This window comes from Delphinus delphis, chromosome 11 (genome assembly GCF_949987515.2).
Source record: "Delphinus delphis chromosome 11, mDelDel1.2, whole genome shotgun sequence".
Taxonomy (NCBI): Eukaryota; Metazoa; Chordata; class Mammalia; order Artiodactyla; family Delphinidae; genus Delphinus; species Delphinus delphis.
The window spans coordinates 93,146,077-93,167,631 of NC_082693.1; the positions used below are offsets into that span (position 1 = coordinate 93,146,077).

General features: G+C 49.5%; 1 protein-coding gene and 4 non-coding genes across 5 annotated transcripts; all 5 read right to left on the reverse strand.

The window, feature by feature from the left end:
• Positions 1 to 1,146: 1,146 nt before the first annotated feature.
• Positions 1,147 to 8,314, reverse strand: RPL3 (ribosomal protein L3). The gene is made up of 10 exons (XM_060025687.1): positions 8,249 to 8,314; positions 6,605 to 6,797; positions 5,629 to 5,797; positions 4,937 to 5,072; positions 3,701 to 3,887; positions 3,037 to 3,197; positions 2,429 to 2,530; positions 1,916 to 2,011; positions 1,468 to 1,587; positions 1,147 to 1,247 (listed from the first exon to the last, which is right to left on the reverse strand). Exons 1-10 carry the CDS (start codon positions 8,249 to 8,251, stop codon positions 1,203 to 1,205), a joined length of 1,212 nt encoding a protein of 403 aa, XP_059881670.1. The 5' UTR covers positions 8,252 to 8,314; the 3' UTR covers positions 1,147 to 1,202.
• On the reverse strand, positions 2,134 to 2,227 carry LOC132434645 (small nucleolar RNA U83B). The gene has a single exon (XR_009521363.1). It is a non-coding gene; the product is annotated as a small nucleolar RNA U83B (small nucleolar RNA).
• LOC132434646 (small nucleolar RNA U83B) lies at positions 3,549 to 3,641 on the reverse strand. Its single transcript, XR_009521364.1, has one exon. It is a non-coding gene; the product is annotated as a small nucleolar RNA U83B (small nucleolar RNA).
• LOC132434653 (small nucleolar RNA U82P) lies at positions 5,073 to 5,127 on the reverse strand. The gene has a single exon (XR_009521370.1). It is a non-coding gene; the product is annotated as a small nucleolar RNA U82P (small nucleolar RNA).
• LOC132434626 (small nucleolar RNA SNORD43) lies at positions 7,701 to 7,765 on the reverse strand. Its single transcript, XR_009521346.1, has one exon. It is a non-coding gene; the product is annotated as a small nucleolar RNA SNORD43 (small nucleolar RNA).
• Positions 8,315 to 21,555: the final 13,241 nt, after the last annotated feature.

Consider the following 21,555-nt stretch of genomic DNA (forward strand, 5'->3'; position numbering starts at 1 on the left):
GAACCAGAGGTTCAACTCGGCCACCTCCAGTCATCTTGAGACAGCACCGTAAGTATGGGACCTCCATCTATCCCCAGCTATCACTACCCCTTCTGAAGAGGAAACTAAGGCTCAGAAGACGCCAGAACCCAAGTGATTAACTGGTGGGCAACCAGCTGTCTGCCAGAAGACCGGGCAGGGCCGTCGGCGCTGCTGCAGCTGTGCTCTCTGCCCTCCACGTAGGTGGGGCTGAGGCACACACACCACACGGGCAGATGTGACGTGGGGAGCAGCTGCGGCCGGAAGGGGAATAAGCGGGGGCATTTTGTACACCTGGAATGCCAGGGGCTGGACTGGGGTTCAGTCACCCCACCAAAGGGTGGGCCAGACATCACAGGACTGGGTGCTGGGCTCTAGCAGCCAAGCTCTTACCAGCCTACATGATGCAGGTGCACAACATGGTCGGCACGGGACCGGGGGCTGAGCCTGAGCCAAGTTACCAAAGCAGACCTAGACAGAACGGAAATTGGGGTTCAATGACCTCACCCAGCCAGGTGAGTCTGGTCAAGGCACTCGACCTCTGCCGGTCCACATTCTCACCTGTTTTAATGAAGTCCTGGTTAATCACCAGGGCTTTCCTCAAAGCAAACATTCCAGTGTTTTCCCAGGTGCCATTCAGGGCTTCTACACGGCACCCTCTCCCATGGCCAGAACTCTGCCGCTGGCTACAGAACCTCCACAAGCCCTAACTGGAACCCCTCCTGCACGGATCAGTGACTAAATTAGGTACCTGTACACTCAGCAGAGAGCCAGGCCCCGCCCTGCCCGCCCTGCCCTGCCCGCCCTGCCCACGGCCAACAGCAACACCAGATCCTCACTGCCCCCTTCCAAGCTGCACAGACACAACTTCTACAGCAGAGCCCCAGCTTCCTCGCCCTGAGACAAACATTTCACACAGAGCTCACTCCCCAGGCTGGCCGTACAGTGAGGGCAGACCAGGCTGGCTGGCTCTCGCCCCCCGCTTCACCTAGTCTGCTTCAAGCATGGGGCCCGGCAAGTGGCAGGGGAAAGAGGCAACCAAAGAGGTTGGGGGGACAGCACGCCCCTGGGAGCATGAGGGCCAAGGGAGGCAGCCAGGACCGGGAAGGTGAAGTACAGGCAGATGGATGTCACTGGAAAATAACTTTATTGAGATTCTACCAGCCGTATAATCTGTTCTGACGTTAGGCCCCTTCTTCCTTTGCAATTCGGTCCTTCTTAAGTGGTCCCTGTGGAGAGAAATGCAGCAGGCAAGGTTAGAGATAGAAGGCAGTTAAGAATAACCGCCAACCGCAGTGCCATCCGATTCCGGGCTGGTCTCCACAGCCCGGGGCACACGCAGGCACAAGGTGGCCCCCTCTGCATCAGCACCAGATGGGCAGGCTGACAGGAGACAGCAGCTGAAAGCCACCCCCACCCCAGCCCGAGGGCAGAGAGGTAGGTGCTCACCATGAACGCTTTCTTCTCCTCCACAGTCTGGAAGCGGCCATGGCCAAATTTGGAGGTGGTGTCAATAAACTTGAGGTCGATCTTCTCCAGGGCCCGCCGTTTGGTCTGCACCAGCAAGGACTGTGGACCAAGAGCGGAAGGGTACAGAGCCACGCCTTTCTCTGTACCATCTTTGTTCACAGGTCCCTCATCTTAAGAGGGCAGAGGTCAACTCCATCTAAATCAGTCCTGGAATCAGGACACCCACCCACCCCAAACACCACCATCCAGCCCCTACCAAGGGGCTTCCTCCTGCCACCAGGCGGATGAGAATACAATTAAGAACAGAAGCAAACAGCCGGGCCAGGCCAGACACGGAATTCCCTCCTCCTGGGCCTTCAAAGTCAGGAGTAGCATCCCTCCCCGCCTTCCCCCAAACAGAGCTCAACACCCCCTCCTCCAGCCTCACCTTGCGAAGGGTGAGCACTCGCTTCTTGGTTCCCACCACGCAGCCTTTGAGCATGACAAAGTCATTGGTCACTTCACCGTAGTGGACAAAGCCACCCTGGGACGGAGCAAGGCCATCAAAGGTCAGCACAGATCAAGTATGGGGCTGGAGACAGGTCTGACCGCGCACACGACACCCCCCGCCCCCGCAGGTCCTGGTGGTCCCACCACCTGACCAGAGCTGTTCTCAGAAGGCAGGCAGCGAGGAATATTTCCGCAGTCTGACTCGGGCGCCGCACCCAGCGCTCATTCCAGGGCCTCATCACTGAACAGCTGGGCCTGCCACCCCGCTCCTCACGAGCCAGTCTCCCCTCCACCCAACCGATGACAAAGGGTGCAGACAGCTGGGTGCGGTACGGGGGTCCAGTTAACTGGCTGTAAAATGGCCCCAGCCCCACAGGGGAGGCCTGGAACTGGAAATCCACCCCCCAGACCAGATATCTGAGGCTTTGCACGGACAGCTCCCATTACTCACCAGAGGGTTGATGCTCTTGTCAGACAGATCGTAATCAGTAGAGGCATTGTTCTTGATCAGTTTGCCATCCTTGATGAGGTAGCCCTGGCCGATCTTGTAGATCTGAAGGAGGAAATGAGCATAAATACTTGAGAACAAGAAAACTGGACGCAAGGACAGCCATTAGGGACAAATGATCCATCTTGGGGGTGGGCTAGCCTACAAAGGGCTCTGGGAAAGCAGCTATGACCTCGGCCCTAGTGAGGGGGCGTCCCAGGCTTTGAGCAAAGAAAAGGTGGCTGGGCCTGAACTGAAAACAATGCCATCCAGTGAGACAATGGATGAGGCTTCTCCGAACACTATGGAACCCGAGAGGGGAGACAAAGCTCACGTCCTCAGCCCTGCCAAGGGTCAGCTGCACCAGAACCACATTCAAGGACGGCACTTTACTATCATGACACCCGAGAGTCAGAACTGTGCCACCAGACACGAGCAACTAAGTCCACGGGGTGCTCCGCCACAAATGGACCGATGGTGACGGGGACTGGAAACCCCAATTCCCAACATTGGGACCACCCTGCCCCTCTCCTAGGGTTAAAGTCTCCACAGGACGCCCTTGGGCACCTCACCTTCTTGTTGATCTCGGTGCGGTGATGGTAGCCTTTCTGCCCGGCCCGAGCCACAGAGAAGGCCACCCGTGCGGGGTGCCACGCCCCAATACAGGCAACCTTTCGCAGCCCTCGGTGGGTCTTGCGGGGCAGCTTCTTGGTGTGCCAACGGCTGGTGACCCCTGGAATAGACACATGCTATTACTGGGGTGCCTGGCACCCATGCCATTGGCCCTTTCTTGCTATGAATGCCCAACGTGAGTTTGTGGAACTCTGTCCACAGAACATGCAATGCAACATGATTGCCATGTCCTCTCCCTTCTTCTATCTCCACGCAAGCTTGAACACCAGCTGAGACACAACCCGTGAGTTATAATCAGCAAAGAACAGGCCTTGGAAAATCAGCCCTACTAGCACGTGATCATGCTCATTTGAGAGCATTCAGGAAGCCTCCCAGCGCGTTTTGCAGTGTGCTCAAAGCGTATGTATGTCATGCCCGGTCCCACATGCTACCCCAGCCACGTGACCACAGCACTGTCCTCAGAAGGAAGGCAGCAAGGAATACTTCCGCAGTCTGACTCGGGCGCTGTGCCAGCGCTCATTCCAGGGCCTCATCACAGAACAGCTGGGCCTGACACCCCTCTCCCAGGTTAGCCACAGCAATGTGGGCCACTGCGAAGCTCACCTTTGTAGCCTTTGCCCTTGGTCACTCCAATGACATCAATCATCTCATCCTGCCCAAACACCTGGTTCACAGGGACCTGCTGCTCTAGCCTCTCTCGGGCCCAGTCCAGTTTTTCAGCCACAGTGCCTCCGTTCACCTGGATCTCCATGAGGTGGGCCTTCTTCTGGCGTAGAGGAAGCAGGCGCATCTAAAAGGAACAGATGCTTCAAGGTGAGAGGAACTCAGGCTGGGCACGACAGGCAACAGTTTTGCTTTCCAGTGTTACGACTCCCCACTGGGTACCATTCCCCTTTCAATTCTGGTGCCTGAATCAGGTCAGAATAAACTGATCCTTGACAGACACACCAGACCCACCTTAAGACAGGCTGATTTAACCAGATCCTGGGACCAACCAGCCCAATGTCCCTGCTCACTGTCCTTTTGGCCAGTTCCCTTGGGGTACCTGCCCTGGTTTACCCTGGCCATCTACCTTGCTCTGTCAACTATCAGTAAGCCACTTATTTTGGGAGCAGGAGAACACTGTGAGAGTACAAGCTGTGATTAGGGAATGAATCTAAACAGACTTTAGAGCTGTCCAGTGTTATCCTACTGACCCGTCTTCAGTAATGGACACACACCACAAATCTATGGTAATCTGGTCGCCACTAACCACACAGGACTACTGATCACTTAGAATCGTGGGTATACACCCAGGATAATCGCCCAGACTGACAACAAAGGCGGCACCCATTCCTACCTAGACAACCAAGAGCTAATTCAGCTCACATGTCAGGTCTGAAGTGCAAACAGCCAGCATCTCAACACTATTTTCAGTTAGGGGCCAGACAACGTTAGTTATGACTCACCGGTTCCTTCAACCAGTTCTTCTAAAATGGGATGTGGTTTTCCCTAATTAAGAACCATCGGGGACACAGTGCCCTCTGCTGGCAACAAATAAACCAACCCTATGTGAGGAGACCTGGATGCCTTCTCAAGCAGACAACTGTCCTTAACATGGCCCCAGGAACCCAGGCCTCAAGGCAGGGCACTGGCTGGACTGTGTTGCTTTTAACAACCCCTTCCTCCTCCAGGAAATAAGTATAAGAACCTCAAAGTCTTACCATCCCTAAAATCCCGAGGCTTGACACAAAACCCGTGTGAGCTGAGGATCAACTCAGAAGGTAACCGAGCCCCCCAAAGGCCACAGGTGGTCATGTAGGTCATCACCTCCATTGACAATAAGCAGTGGGCGCTCACCTGGGTGTGGGCAATGACACGGATGACCTGGCAGTACTTCTTCATGCTGCTGAAGTCCCTCTCCAGCTGCTTCTTGCCGTCTACATCCTGCCACTTCTTGCAGTATTTGGTGAAGGCCTTCTTCTTAGATTTATGCCTTCAGGAGCAGAGCAGAGTTGGGGAGGGGGCCAGGTGCCAGCCTTCATCACCCTCCAAGGGGTGAGCGGAAGACACGGGCACCGTGTGGGGACAGGGCTCATTGCCGGCTTCTAAGGAGCCTTTTCCACCGGCAAGCGGAGCCTGGATGGAGCTCATCGGGCAGAGCCGAGCGGAGCTGGGCAGAAGTCCACAAGATTAATGATGCAAGTCACATACATTCAGACACACAAGTTCCTGCTCCAGGTTATCCATTAACCAGACCACACACCGGGGGTGGTGGGGTCTGGGGGCATTACTGCTATCCCTCAGCTTCTAAGTAGACTCAACACTTGCCAGCAACTCAGGAAATACTGAACTGACTCCAGGTAGCACCCACTAAGGTGAGCACTGAAGGAAATGTCTCAAGATGCTGCTCCCAGCGCAGCAAAGAATTGCTCTGCTCTGTCCTGCAAAACCTGACACCAGAGCAGCTCCCCCCGCCCCGGCTACGGAGCTGAGGCCCTGGCCCTCCTGGCCAGCCTAACCCAGGGCGAGGGCAGCATCGGCTCCCTTACCAGTTCTTATAGAAGCGCCTTTTGCATTCATCACTGATATGCTCAGCAAAGATGGTCTTAAAGGTCCGGAGGCCTCGAGGTGTTTCCACGTAGCCCACAATGCCCACAATGACCATGGGTGGCGTCTCCACGATGGTCACAGCCTCCACAACTTCCTTCTTGTTCACCTCTGCAGACGAAGCAGGCAGTTAGACCTGAGCGGGCTGCCTCAAGTACCCGGCAGGAGGGCTGTCTTTTGGGAAAATGTCGCGTACCCTTCCAGGCCAGCAAAGCAAGTTGCTTCAGATGACAGGAAGGTTTGTGGGCAACTCTGCACCGCAGCCCAAACTCCCTCACTGCTGAATGCTCAGTGTGTATGTATTGACCTTTTCAGCACAAAACTATCTGGACCCTATGCAGCCAAGTAACAGCCTGGTTTTGGTGCTGGTTTATCATAACCATCTCCAGAGACAAACTCCTTATTACCTAGAAGATACAAGAGTACTAAGTATAGTGAGGTAGTAATTCCTCAGCATAGACCATTTTAACTGTCTATTTACTGTGTTTCAATCACCAGCACCGTGTTCTACTTAGCGCCTTTTCTACTTCGAACTTCACAACCCAGGAACATGGGTAGTATTCAGGCATTCAGGTGAGGCTCACAGTTCAGGGCTGCCACTAAAATGTGAGTGGAGTCTCTATTTAACCCTCAATGGTTGCCACCTCCCATGTTAGCATACTTCTCTGTGCTGCAGCTCTTGACAAATTTCCTCATCACGCTCCCCTACACCATTACATCCCTCTGCCTAAAAATCAAGCACTGCCAGCCACCTGAACCCGGGAAGCATTAATCGACCCTAAAATATATTTCCATTGTGATATCTAGAGGTTCTGTTCATCTCTCCAAAGCCTGCTCTCCTGAGAGCTTGGCCCCATCTAGTCAGTTCCCACCAACTCCTACCCTCCCATCAGCTAGGAAGGTGCAGCATGTACTTACTGGACCCTGGCCTATCGACCTCCCTCACAATGTGGGTCATGCCAGCCTTGTAGCCGAGGAAGGCTGTGAGGTGCACGGGCTTGCAAGAGTCATCCTTGGGGAAGCTCTTCACCTTCCCGCGGTGCCGGCTGCTGCGCTTCCGAGGCAGAAAGCCCAGGGACCCATGCCTGGGAGCGGAGAACTTCCTGTGAGACTAGGAGAAAATGATCGATCAACGTTAGCACCTTCTAAGTAGCTCACGCCTCTGCATCCCCAGAGGCCTAGGTTCTAAGATCCCCAGCAACGCTGGATCCACACCAGGAACCCAGGTCACACATCTAAAGGGCATTATTCAGCCAAATGAGTTAAACATGTATCTCAAACCCTCACCCTATAAGTTAAAGAACATGAACCACCCACCTTTTCCTCTAAAGAGGACAAAGGCACACCAGGTAATGGCATTAAAAATCGCTTAACAAGCAGCCTTATGTGCGAGTCAGTTAAGATTCTGACCACGCATGTATATACGATGGAATGTTACTCAGCCATAAGGAACGAAACTGAGTTATTTGTAATGAGGTGAATGGACCTAGAGTCTGTCATACAGAATGAAGTCAGAAAAAGAAAAATACCGTATGCCAACGCACGTATATGGAATCTGAAAAGACAGTACTGATGAATCTAGTGGCAGGGCAGGAATAAAGACGCAGACGTAGAGAACGGACTTGACGACACGGGGGTGGGGAGAAGCTGGGACGAAGTGAGAGTAGCATGGACATACACACACTACCAAATGTAAAATGGACGGCTGGTGGGAAGCTGCTGCAGAGCACGGGGAGATCAGCTCGGTGCTGTGTGACCACCTAGGATGGGATAGGGAGGGCGGGAGGGAGACGCAAGAGGGAGGGAATATGGGGATATATGTATACATATAGCTGATTCACGTTGTCGTGCAGCATAAACACAACACTGTAAAGCAACTGTACTCCAATAAACATTCTGTCCACAATAGGGACTCCTGGTCAAACGGCTGGGTGGCAGGTAATGGTAGTAAAGGTTCCTCATGCTCCCAACGGGAGCTAACTGGCAAGTGGAGGCCACTAGAACTCGACAGAACCAAATCAGAACATGACAATCAGCACAAAAGTCTCTGTCCGCCCGTCAATAAGTTCATCATCTCTGGTTTCTGATAACTCTAGAGGCCCAAGGAGTTGTACCAACCGTCCCAGACGTTTCAGAATGAGGATTCAACAACCCATACACAAAGCCTCCCCTGCCGCCTGCGGCCTGGATTTCTGCACCTCCCACTTTCACAACAGTGCCAAACGCTCCCACCCAAGGTCCTCCTGGCGAAAGTGCTCATGACTCGGATCTCGAATGCTAAGGCCGAGATCTAGGAATAATCCATGGCTTAGAGATTGTCGGGCCTGGGCCCCCCAACCCAGCTCCCGTGGCAAGGCCTCTCGCCAGCCGACCGGCAGGCCCAAAGCCAACCTCAGGCCGCGGACATTTTCAGAAAATACACCTGACTGCTGATTCTGCTGAGTGCCCCATGCTCCTAGAGCAGAACCCCGGCACCGGGTGAGGCGAGATGGCGGGGATGTGCCGCGGATTCACTCATGCCGCCGCGACAGACAAATAGAAATCCGCCATAATGTCCCTTACCATGCTGCCGTCGGATGCTGCCGGTAGAGATCGTTCGACTCTCGGCGCGCCATATATAAATTCCAGTCTGGCTCCGCCCCTTCCGGCGTGCGAGCGCGCGCCCGCGGCAGACGTCGGGTCGGGGGGCGGGTACTGGGTGCCGTTTCCACGCACGCTCGTCCTCTCCTTGCTTACGTTCCGACCGGGACGTCAATTTCGTAGGCGGGACTTAGAGGCTCTACGGCGAGCGGCTGAGTTCAAACTTAGTGAAAAGTCTCGGACTTTTTCCGGCAGGGAATTGTCCTGAGGCGTTGGGCAGTAGCCAAATTTGATGAAACGGCTGTTACGGTGAAGGAAAATGGCTACGTCGGTTCTTTTCATATGAAATGCAGGTTTCATATAAAACCTCTGGAATTGAGTAACCCTGTTGGGGCTTCAGTTCCAAGGCGCTTTCCCACGTGGTATGCCGCTTCCGTCCCACACAGCGTTGTTGCCATTTTGCAGGCACGTAGAAGTGGGACGAGTCGCACCGCTTCCACCAGCTCGAAGTTGGAGAGGAAAGACAGGAACCCTGGTTTCCTGGCTCCCAACCCAGAGCCGCTTCCCGGTACCAGCTTGTCTTTAATGCTTCCTGATTTCGGGCCCCCCTCCCTCAAGCCCCATCTCGGCTATTCCTCCGAGAATCTGGCTGTGGGGGCCCGTGCTTGGTTCTGAAGGTCTTAGGCGACGGAACCACCTCACGTCTAGGGTCCTGGGTCCAGCTGCCCGGCCTCACGGACCCTGGCCCTCTCTGCTTCCCAGACTCTGCATGAATCGCCCTTGCTGATGTCTGCTTGGGCTCGGGGTCACCTAGGTCCTAGGCGGCTCCTAGCGGCTCTCCCTGCCTCCAGGCTTGCCCCTCCAAATCTTTCTAAGAATCAAATCCCTTTTTGTTACTTCCCATGACCCTGCCCACGCCCACCCCCAACCCTTGTTGTTTCCCGTGGATTAAGCCTTAACTTCTGAGCCTGCCAGCCAAGAAGCTGCCCTAACTAGCTACTCCAGCTTCTTCACTGCAGGCGAATACACACACTTTTTCATAGATACCACCTTCCACATCCATCCTACCCCGTCCTGTTCTTGGATTCTGGGACTGACCATTGCTCACACCATTGTTAAAAAACATTCTCTCGGGCTTCCCTGGTGGCGCAGTGGTTGAGAGTCCGCCTGCCGATGCAGGGGACGCGGGTTCGTGCCCCGGTCCGGGAAGATCCCACATGCCGTGGATCGGCTGGGCCCGTGAGCCATGGCCGCTGAGCCTGCACGTCCGGAGCCTGTGCTCCGCAACGGGAGAGGCCACAACAGTGAGAGGCCCGCGTACCGCAAAAAAACAGAACAAACAAACAAACAAAAAAACATTCTCTCATGTAACCCTCGCGCCATCCCCCAGTGGCAGTTCTGACAGTCCTCAGCCCCTTACTGGAAATCTTTGGGGCCAGATATGTATCCAAATTCAGCATTCTTCATGTTTTAGATAATACCGTGCAATATGGTGCACATACTATATATTATGTAATCATCCCTAAGCTGTTGAATGAAACACGTTAATTCTGCTAAGAAACGTGAATATTCACACGGAGTGGGATAAGTATAAATAGCCTCACAGTTAAAGGCTAACTTAGCTACCTAAAAAATTCAGGTTAGGGCTTCCCTGGTGGTGCAGTGGTTGAGAGTCTGCCTCCCGTTGCAGGGAACACAGGTTCATGCCCCGGTCCGGGAAGATGCCACATGCCGCGGAGCGGCTGGGGCCGTGAGCCATGGCCGCTGAGCCTGCGCGTCCGGAGCGTGTGCTCCGCAACGGGAGAGGCCACAACAGTGAGAGGCCCGAGTACCGCAAAAAAAAAAAAAAAAAAATTCAGGTTAGTTTGGTTTTTGCCACCAAATGACTTAAGAAGATTTTTCTTAATGCCGTTTACAGCAACATGGATTGACCTAGAGATTATCATACTGAGTGAAGTAAGTCAGAAAGAGAAAGACCAATACCGTGTGATATCACTTATATGTGGAATCTAAAATATGATACAATTGAACTTATTTACAAAACAGAAACGGATTCACAGACATAGAAAACAAACTTACAGTTACCAAAGAGGAAAGGGGGAGGGATGGATTTGGCGTTTGGGATGAGCAGATACAAACTACTATACATAAAATAGATAAACAAGGTGCTACTGTATAGCACAGGGAACTATATTCAATATCCTGTAATAAACCGTAATGAAAACGAATATGAAAAAGATATAACTGAGTCATTTTGCTATACACCAGAAGCTGACACAACATTGTAAATCAACTATACTTCAATTAAAAAAAAGTTTTTTCATTTCAGAATTGCAGACAAGGAATTATGGCCCACATGACACAGAAAACTAAGTTCAGGCCAAGAGGAAATAATTTGGCAAAAGTCATGCAATTAATAAAGGACAGAGCTCAAGTCTGACTGAGTCTAGGTTGGGTTTTCATGACATCAGACTCAGGGTTCAGTAGCCCTTTCACTGGAAAAGGAGCTCTGGGGTCCTGAGTCACTCATTCACTCAATAAGAAATTCTTCCTAAAGGCCTGCTCTGTGCCAGGCACTGCACCAGTCTGTGGGAGTTTGTAAGAGAACAAGACAGCTACCATTGCAGACCAAATAAGACTGTTTAAAATTGTGATGAGGGTTGAAAAAGATTTAACAAACAATGTTACCAAAGGTCCTGGACAAACCATTCCCCCTAAAAGGAATTCCCTCTTTCCAGTCAGAGAAAAGAGAGTATCAACAGACCTGCGCAGTCCTGCCAGTAGTGCACATAGCTCACTGGGTTATTGCCTTGGGCCTTCTTTCCCCATCTGTCAAATGAGGGATTCATTCATTCACTCAGCAAATGTGTATTGAGCCTACTCTGCCTAAGAATGACATTAAAGGACCAACTAAAGGTGAGAATAAGGTAGAAGAGCTTTCACTACTCTATGGAAGCTGTCAGGTGGGTGACCTGGAAAAGGACACTGAGGGTAGACATGAAGGAGCAGAATCAGGAGATATTTAGGATAGCAGGATCTGGAGACTATTTGTATGAGTCATTGTGGGTTGGGGCAGGGAGAGGAAGCAGAGATGGCAGGAGTCAGGATATCCGTTTTGGAATATTGGATAGATAACGTTACTTTTAGAAAGGATAGATTAATTTATATGTGTAGGTTTGGATTCAGTTATGGGGTTAACTGTATCTTTCCTTCTTCCAAGAACATGTCTAAGACTACAGAGCGAGGTGTATGCAAATCAACAAGAAAAAAATAAAGGGCTTCCCTGGTGGTACAGTGGTTAGGAATCCGCCTGTCAATGCAGAGGACACTGGTTAGATCCCTGGTCTGGGAAGATCCCACATACCTAGGAGCAACGAAGCCGTGCACCACAACTTCTGAGCCTGTGCTCTAAAGCCCGCGAGCCACAACTACTGAAGCCGGCGCGCCTAGAGCCCATGCTCCGCAACAAGAGAATCTACCACAATGAGAATCCCGCGCACCGCAACGAAGAGTAGCCCCCGCTCCCCGCAACTAGAGAAAGTCCACGCGCAGCAACGAAGACCCAACGCAGGCAAAAATTTTTTAAATATATTAAAAAGTTATTTAAAAAGGAAAAGTCTAGGGCTTCCCTGGTGGCGCAGTGGTTGAGAGTCCGCCTGCTGACGCAGGGGACGCGGGTTCGTGCCCCGGTCCGGGAGGATCCCACATGCCGCGGAGCGGCTGGGCCCGTGAGCCATGGCCGCTGAGCCTGTGCATCCGGAACCTGTGCTCTGCAACGGGAGAGGCCACAACAGTGAGAGGCCCGCGTACCACAAAAAAAAAAAAACAAAAAAAACTCAAGGTATTTGAGGGCAAGGGAGAGGACTCATAAAGTGATTCTAAGATGTATATGGAAAGTCAAGATCCTTAAAATTTTAAAGCATTTTAAAAAAAATGGAGCCAAGGTAGGAGACGTGCTCTACCAAATATTAAGACATAGTATGAAATCACAGTAGTAAAAACAATGTGGCAGAAAAAACAGGCAGATGAGTGGAGCAGAATGCAGAGCCCAGACGTAAGCTGTGGCGACACATAGGAACTCGGTACATGGAAAAGGTGACATCGCAAACCAGTGGGGAGAGCAGGAGCTATTTAGCAGATAGAGTTGGAGAAATTGGTTCACTCTATGAAAAAATAAATAAATATGCGTCTTCTAGTTGGTTGAATGGTGATCCCCCAAAGATATGTCTATCTAGAACCTGTGAATGTGGCCTTATTTGGGAAAAGGATCTTTGCAAAGGACACTTTGAACTAAGGATCTTGAGATTAGATCATCCTGGATTAGGATGGGGGACCCAATGACACGTGTGTTTATAAGAGAAGCTAAAGGGAGGAGAAACACAGAAGAGAAGGCCATGTGAAGTGGGAAGCAGATTAGCCAAGGAATGCCAAGGGTTGCCAATAGCCACCGGAAGCTAGGAGAGAGGCATGAACCAGTTTTACCCTCAGCCCCTCCAGGAGGAACGAACCCTGCCGACACCTGATTTCAGACTTCCTGTTTCCAGAACTGTGGCAGAGTGAGTTTCTGTTGTTTTAAGCCACCGAGTTTTTGGTGACTTCTTACCGCAGCCATAGGAGACTAATACAGGTCCTTACCTTGTATCTCAACTCTATACCTAAGGTCCAAAAATATTTGCAGCAGTATACCAACGCAGAGGTTATTTTAATGTTCTTGAGGCATTTATTATTCTTGGGGAAATGATATTAGCTGCCATTTACTGAGGGCAGAACAGTCTTTTATTTCATCGGATCATCCAATCCACCCTTTGAGGAAAGCACTCTTTTATGTCTCCATTTTATAGTTAAGGAAATTGTCTCAAAAGAATTAAGTAACTTCCTGAGATCATACAGCAGAGCTCACACCTTCAACCACAAGCCTTCACCTCCTGCTCAGGTGTCATGTAGATGGGCTCTGCTGAGTTCCCTGCTAAAGGCCTAGAGCATTTATCCTATGAATGAAATCAGATGCAGGACTTCCCTGGTGGTCCAGTGGTTAAGAATCCACCTCCCAACACAGAGGACACGGGTTCAATCCCTGGTTGGGGAACTAAGATTCCACATCCCTCAGGGCAGCTAAGCCATGTGCCACAACTAGAGAGTCCACACAGCCAAAAATAAAAATAAATAAATATTAAAAAAAGAAAGAAAAGAAATCAGGTGCAGTGTCCCCTTGTAGACTTTCGCCTGTGCCATCCCCATTTGTTTGTGGTTCAGCAGATACTCAACCCTCAACTCACCAAGTCCAGGTCACGGTCACCTCCCACCTGGATTGCTGAACCAATCTACAGGTGCATCCTCTTGGTCTCCCTCCTGCTCCTTCAAGCCGTTCTCCACTCAGTAGCTAGGTAGGTATTATACTGAGAATCAGACCATTATCCCACTGATTAAGACCTCCAGTGGCTTTCCATATGAGGCCTCTGGGGACTGCCAGCTGGGTCCCAGCACATCCCTTGGTCCCAGGGTTTCCCCTCACGCTGACCTCCCCCCTTCCACATGCAGCCCTCCCCGCAGCAGAGTCTTTGGACCTGCTTCTCTTCCTGCCCGGAACATGGGCTGACTTCTATTCTTGTTAAAGCATAAATTGTAAAAGATGATAAAATCACGACACTTGTACAGATATAAAAGGAACATATGTGAAAGATTTTTATTTAGCTCATTAATTAACGAGGAAACCAGGCAGATGCTGCAAATGGTTCAAAGGAGAACACAGAACCACGTAGTTATATGGAGCAAAGAAATGTTGAAATGAATTTACAAATAGACATAAAACGGGCTTTTTCCACTGGTGGGGGTGGGAGTGTCCTTCCACTGGACAGGATTTATTTGCATGTGTACAGATAAAGATTATGTGCATTGCTATCCTTTGTCTACAGTGTACAGAGATGCAAAATAGTTTAAGGGCAAAGAAGAACCTTTAAACTACAAAGAACTAGATGATCTCTGAGGCTCCAGCTTGTCATTAAAAGGATAGCCAGTGATCTCTTTTGTTTATTCCAAAAATCTTTAAATATTCCTATACTCTTCACATCTTATCTTGTATGTTATCTCTTCGGGAGCCTTCTTCAGTCACCTGATCTTATAAACTGGCCTCTCTCCCTTCCTCAGATCTTTTTTTTAAATTTTATTTTTATTTTTGGCTGCGTTAGGTCTTCGTCTCTGCACGCGGCGGGGGGGCTTTCTCTAGTTGCGGCGAGCGGGGGCTACTCTTCTTTGCGGTGCGCAGGCTTCTCATTGCGGTGTCTTCTCTTGTTTCGGAGCACAGGTTCTAGGCACGCAGGTTCAGTAGTTGTGGCTCACGGGCTCTAGAGTGCAGGCTCAGTAGTTGCGGCGCACGGGCTTAGTTGCTCCGGGCATGTGGGTCTTCCTGGACCAGGGCTCAAACCCGTGTCCCCTGCATGGCAGGCGGATTCTTAACCAGTGCGCCACCAGGGAAGTTCCCGCTTCTCAGATCTTATCCTGCATTGTGGATTCTAACTTATCAGCTTCTTCAGAGATGGGGCTATTTTCTGTTTTGTCCAGCAGCAAGCACAGAGCAGGGCTGCATAAATATTTGTGGGTAAATGCAACGGTGAGCCTGTTTGTTTTGGGGATATGTAAGTATTGTCAGTGGAGCCTCAAGCTTGGACATCCTGGGTCTCTCTAACAAAAAGTGTAGTGGTGTGTCCTGGCCTTCAAGTCTCTGGAAACTTCCCTTTTTGCCATCCCCCAAACACCATGCCCATCGCCCCCAGCATTTTACTAATTCGACCAGCTAACCTAATGGCCAACTAAACCATTGTTTCCTCAGCTGTAAAATGAGAACAATCACATCTAAATCAAGGGGTCATTTATTCATTCAGCGAACACATAAGGAATGCCTGTTACCAGATTCTGTTATACTCGTTACATATAATTCATTATATAATTATAATATTCACTATCTCAGTGATTCTTCAAAATCTCCTGAAACAGTGTTTTTCAAACTTTAATATGCAAACAAATCAGGCAGCTTGTTAGAATGTGGGTTCCGATTCAGGAGGATTGGGGTTCCGAGGCTGCTGGTCCATGGTACACACTTTAAATAGCAAGGCCCTAAGTACATCTTATTAATTATACCCATTTTACAGCCCATTCCTGAGGCTCAGAGTGGTTGAGGGTCCCACAGCTGGCAAAGGTGGAGAGTGGTTTCAGGGACAGAGTAAAGCAGAGATTCTTCAGCATTGACTGAACATTAGAATCACCCAGGGAGGTTTTAGACATTCTGAGTCCCAGGCTGAATCTCAGCACAACAAATTGTAGTTTCTGAGGGTGAGACTCAGGCATTAGACATTTTGAAAAGCTCTCCAGGTGATTCCAAGTATAGCCCAAACTGAGAACTACTGGGCTAGAGAATTCAGGAGGAGGATGAAGTTGTAGGTTTCAACGTTATCCATTCAACCAATCTTTTCTATTTTCTGAATGTGTGCTATGTTCTGCCCTGGGGGGTTGGGGATTTGGAGATGAATCCCTTTGGTGTTCATTCAATTTACCTGGAGAGAGGTGGGGAAGGGCTGTAGGAGGGGAAGGATAGAGGGGGAGGAGTGGGGAAGGGGAGGGGGAGAGGGGGCCGCCTTTCAGAAGGAGGCAGATCTCCCCTGAGGCGAGAGCGTTTCTGTGTCCTGCCCTACAGGCTCCTGGGCTGAGGTAAGTCTCTCCAAGTGCTGGGGTAAGTCTCCCAGGGACCTGAGGTGACCCTGGTGTGGTTCGTGGGCACAGAATCCCCTGAAAGATAAAAAAATACATATCAGTCAGGGGTGGTGAAATAAATCACAGCTCACCTTACACGACATTAAGACATTTCACAAAGTCACTCATTCAGCACATATTTTTTGTGCACCTGTTGTGTGCCAGGCACTGATTTAGGCATTTGGGAAAAATCAGTGATTAAAACAACGCTTCCTGGGCTTCCCTGGTGGCGCAGTGGTTGAGAGTCCGCCTGCCGATGCAGGGGACACGGGTTTGCGCCCCGGTCCGGGAAGATCCCACATGCCGCGGAGCGGCTGGGCCCGTGAGCCATGGCTGCTGAGCCTGCGTGTCCGGAGCCTGTGCTCCGCAACGGGAGAGGCCACAACAACAAGAGGCCCCCGTACTGCAAAAAAAAACAAAAAAACACAATGCTTCCTGCCCTCTGGGTGCTCACATTCCAGCCTTAATGATAAAAAGAGCATGGAACCGGGACAGGTACAGACAAAGGAGTAAAGACAGAGCATGGAAGCAGATCTCCATGCACATCGGGACCGGACCCATGATTGATGAGCCACAGGCCATGGGGCACAGATGGACTGACAAGTGATATGTATGGTGTGGGGAGAACCGATTCACTGGGGGGAGAAAAACTATGGCATCTTCTACATATGCTGTATATGAAGGCAAATTTTAGGTAGATTAAAGAAATGTACGACTATAAAGATAGCTCTTTTTAAAATGGAAGAAAAATCTTTGTGACTTACGGATGCTGAAAGACTTCTTATATAAGGCCCCAGAGGGCTTCCCTGGTGGCACAATGGTTAAGAACCCGCCTGCCAAAGCAGGGGACACGGGTTCGAGCCCTGGTCCAGGAAGATCCCACATGCCGCGGAGCAACTAAGCCTGGGCACCACAACTACTGAGCCTGCGTGGCACACCTACCGAAGCCCATGCGCCTAGAGCCCGTGCTCTGCAATGAGAAGCCACCACAATGAGAAGCCCGCGCACTGCAATGAAGAGTAGCCCAGGTTGGCCGCAACTAGAGAAAGCCCGCGCGCAGCAACGAAGACCCAACGAAGCCAAAGATAAATAAAATTAATTAATTAATTTAAAAAAAAAAAGAAAAAAGAATCTACCTGCCAACGCAGGGGACACGGGTTCGAGCCCTGGTCTGCGAAGATGTCACCTGCCGCGGGGCAACTAAGCCCCTGCACCAAAACTACTGAGCCTGCACTCTAGAGCCCGTGAGCCACAACTACTGAGCTTGAGCACCACAACTACTGAAGCCTGCGCGCCTAGAGCCCATGCTCCACAACAAGAGAAGCCACCACAATGCGAAGCCCGCGCACCACAACGAAGAGTAGCCCCCGCTCACTGCAACTAGAGAAAGCTCGCACACAGCAGCGAGGACCCAATGCAGCCAAAAAAAAAAAAAAAAAGATCGACACCATTGTAAATCAACTTACTTCAATAAAAAAATTAAAAACAAAATTTTTAAAAAAGGCCCCAGAAAAACACATCATAAGGGGGTGATTGTATTCATCTATGTCAAAATTAAGGATTGCCTTCCATTGAAAGAGATTATACTTAGCACTTGCAGAGTATTTCCTAGGTGCCTGGCACTGTTCTATGTGTTTACAAATGTTAACCCATTTCATCTCCCAGCTCTATGAGCTCTGTTCCATTCATATCCTCATCTCATACATAGGAAAATAGAGCCATGGAAAGGTACACTTGAAAGTGATGAGAGCAGATTCAAGCACAAGTAGTCTGGGTCCAAGGCCTGGGGTCATTAGCCAGGGATCCACAAAAGCTTTCTGTAAAGGGCCAGAGAGGAAATATTTGGGGTTTTGTGGACCATATAGTTGTGGGGATTCAAAATGCACTCCAGTGGCATTAAGATTATTTTAAGCTGAAAATATCTGAACAAACCGCAGCCACAGAAACAAAACTTACCTAAATGTCTTTGCGGCCTTAAGCAGGACCTCCTGAAAGATACAGCCACCATAAATCCCCGGTCTGGGAGGTTCACGGTCAGAAAGGAGACTAAGCATCATAACCTGAATATTGCTTAAACCAATTTTATCTGAAACTGTCACACCTTCCATTTGTTCTTCCATAGAAGCCCTTTCTCCCACTCCCTATCCCCTTATTAAGTGGGTATATAAATTTATTTATTTATTTATTTATTTATTTATTTATGGCTGTGTTGGGTCTTCGTTGCTGCGCGCGGGCTTTCTCTAGTTGTGACGAGCGGGGGCTACTCTTCGTTGCGGTGCGTGGGCTTCTCATTGCGGTGGCTTCTTTTGTTGCGGAGCACGGGCTGTAGACTCGCGGGCTCAGTAGTTGTGGCCCTTGGGCTCTAGAGCACAGGCTCAATAGTTGTGGCACACGGGCTCAGTAGTTGTGGCTCACGGGCTCTAGAGCGCAGGCTCAGTAGCTGTGGTGCACGGGCTTATTTGCTCTGTGGCATGTGGGATCTTCCCAGACCAGGGCTCGAACCCGTGTCCCCTGCACTGGCAGGCGGATTCTTAACCACTGTGCCACCAGGGAAGTCCCTAAGTGGATATATAAACCCATATCTTCCTTTCTTTTTCTTTCTTTTTTTTTTTTGAAGTATAGTTGATTTACAATGTTGTGTTAGTTTCAGGTAGTACAGCAAAGCGATTCAACTATACATATATATTCTTTTTCAGATTCCTTTCCATTATAGGTTATTACAGATATTGAAGAGAGTTCCCTGTGCTATACAGTACATCTTTCCTTTACTTTAATTCAGTAGTTCTTGAAACAAATGTGAACAGTGGAATTGAAGCAGGAGGTGGCTGCAGCCCCAGTGGCCACCACTAGGGGGATGGATGAATAAGATGTGGGGATGTACACAATGGGATGCTGGACCACATTTGGAATTGCCAAGTTCGATGCTCCTACTATAACGTGGAGAAGGCTTAAAACATAATGTGGAGTTGAAAAAGGGAAGAAACAGTAAGATGTCTACCCCAATGCCATTAATACTATTTAAAAACACAAACACAAATGCATCCGTACTTAATTTACAAGGGGGAACAAGGTAGAAACACAAAAGCCCAGGCCATACCTGTCAGCAAAGCTCGGGCTCCGTGTTCTTTCTTAGCTCTCCCGGGGAGGCTGATGCACTCCAGCGTTTGAGAACCTCTCTTTAGAAACTGTTGTGAGGAAGGGCCTGGGAGCGGAAAAGGCAAGAAATTAGAGGAGACAGGAGAGGGCTTTTGACCCAGTCTGGAGACCGAAGTGTGTTGTGAGCTGAGGAAACCAATGAACACGGCAGTTTGCACTTGAGGTGAACAAAGAACAATAATTATTATTATTACCATGATGCTTGTAGGGGAGGAAAAAATTATTTTTCCTTCTACGCTTCTAGGTTCTTGGCTGGGGCTCTATAACATATGACTGATTAACAAGAGAAAAACAAACAGAAGTTTATTAACATTTATATAGTATATACACATGGGAGAAACCCGTGAGTAACTCAAAGCAGTGGCTAAACCTTGGGCTTATCTTGCATCTGCAATAAAGAAGCACACGATTATAGAGAATGACGGGACAAAGGAAATGGGTTTAAGCTTCCAAGGGTGGCAAACTGTGGGGAAGTAAGTACATGGGGGGGAAACGAATGGAATACAGTTCGTTTTCAGATTCCTCTGGTGCTGTCTCTGGGTTAATAAGAGTCTAGAGTTGTCTCCAGGGAAGGAAAATTTATACCCTAGAAAAGGGGAGGGGAAAGAGAGCTTTTCCTGTATTTGCTATTTATTAAAATTTCTTTTTCTTTTTTTTAATAGATTTATTTTATTTATTTATTTATTTATTTATTTTTGGCTGCGTTGAGTCTTCCGTTGCTGTGCGCGGGCTTTCTCTAGTTGCCAGGAGCGGGGGCTACTCTTCGTTGCGGTGCAAGGGCTTCTCATTGCGGGGGCTTCTCTTGTTGCTGCGCATGGGCTCTAGGCGCGCGGGCTTCAGTAGTTGTGGCACGTGGGTTTCAGTAATTGTGACATGTGGGCTCAGTAGGTGTGGCTCACGGGCTCAGTAGTTGTGGCTCATGGGCTCTAGAGCGCAGGCTCAGTAGTTGTGGCGCACGGGCTTAGTTGCTCCGCAGCATGTGGGATCTTCCCGGACCAGGGCTCGAGCCCGTGTCCCCTGCATTGGCAGGAGGATTCTCAACCACTGCGCCACCAGGGAAGCCCCTGTATTTGCTACTTCTTAATTGCCTTCAGCTCAAAAGAATTCTTATGTCAAAGAGGCATATTTGGGGGTGACACATTCTGGTTTCCTTCAATGATATTTCTGTACAATGAAATAGTTTACAGCCTGTTAATCAGAATTAGGTAGATCTACATATAGTGACGTGAGAAGACTTTCAAAACACATCAAGTTAAAGAAAGAAAGCAATTCATGGAATAGTCCAAATGCTATAATCCTATTTATTTAAAAATTAGGGACTTCCCTGGTGGCACAGTCCACTCAGCTAGGGAAAGTTTGGGCAAATCATTTAAGCTTAAAATCCGAGTAATTGTATAAGTCTTTGCTGTGCACCAGAAAGCTCCTGTAGGACATTACAAAGCTCTTGTTGGGAGCCTTTCAGCAAATCCCTTCCCATCTCTGGAAAATGAGGGGGTTGGACCAGAATTTCTTTAATGGATGGTCCCAGGTCCCTTCCACTTAGCTTTAGGATTCTAGATGAGCTGTGTTTCTAATCCAACCAACCAAAATCTACTACTATGTTGTTAAAAAACAAAACACCAGATAACAGCTGTGCTAATAAATACAGAAAAATAATAGAAAAATCACCCCTTTGTAATCGCTAATTGAATCAAGCAAGGATCGTCAAGAGACGTTAAAACCATTGGGTGAAACACGGCTGGGAAACGGGCTAGTCAGGCGAAGTATCAGCTACAGATTATTTATTAATAACCAAGGAAAAGTGCGCTTCAACATCAGGGAGACTGATGGTCACACTTTAAGCCAGCAGCACATAGTAGGACAACCTGGCACAATGTCCCTCCCAGCGGGGTGCACGGTGAAGTGCATGACATCATATGTGAACTACTAACGTCCAAATGTTTCACATAGGTGTTATCTTGAGGAAACAGACAAATCGTGCCGCTCTGGCCTCCACTTTCCCCCAGCCCCTTCTCAAGCTCTCCCCTTCAGCTCCTCTAAATTTATTGCAACTCCCACAGATGGGGTTTGCAGTGTATGTAGAGGTGACACATATGACAAGTACAACATAGAGCAGGGAGGGTAAAGGGACTTCTATGATGGCGAGATTTTTACAACCTACCTGTATGAGTTGAAGTTCTCCAGAGAAACAGAACCAACAGAACCAATAAAAATATATGTATGATTTATTTTAAGGAATTAGTTCATGGGATCATGGGAGCTGGCAAGTCTGAAATTTGTAGAGCTGGCCAGCAGCCTGGAAACTCAGAAAGGGGTTGATGTTGTAATCTGGAGTCTGAATTCCTTCCCCTCTGGGAAACCTTCAGGCCTTTACCTGATGAGATGAAGCC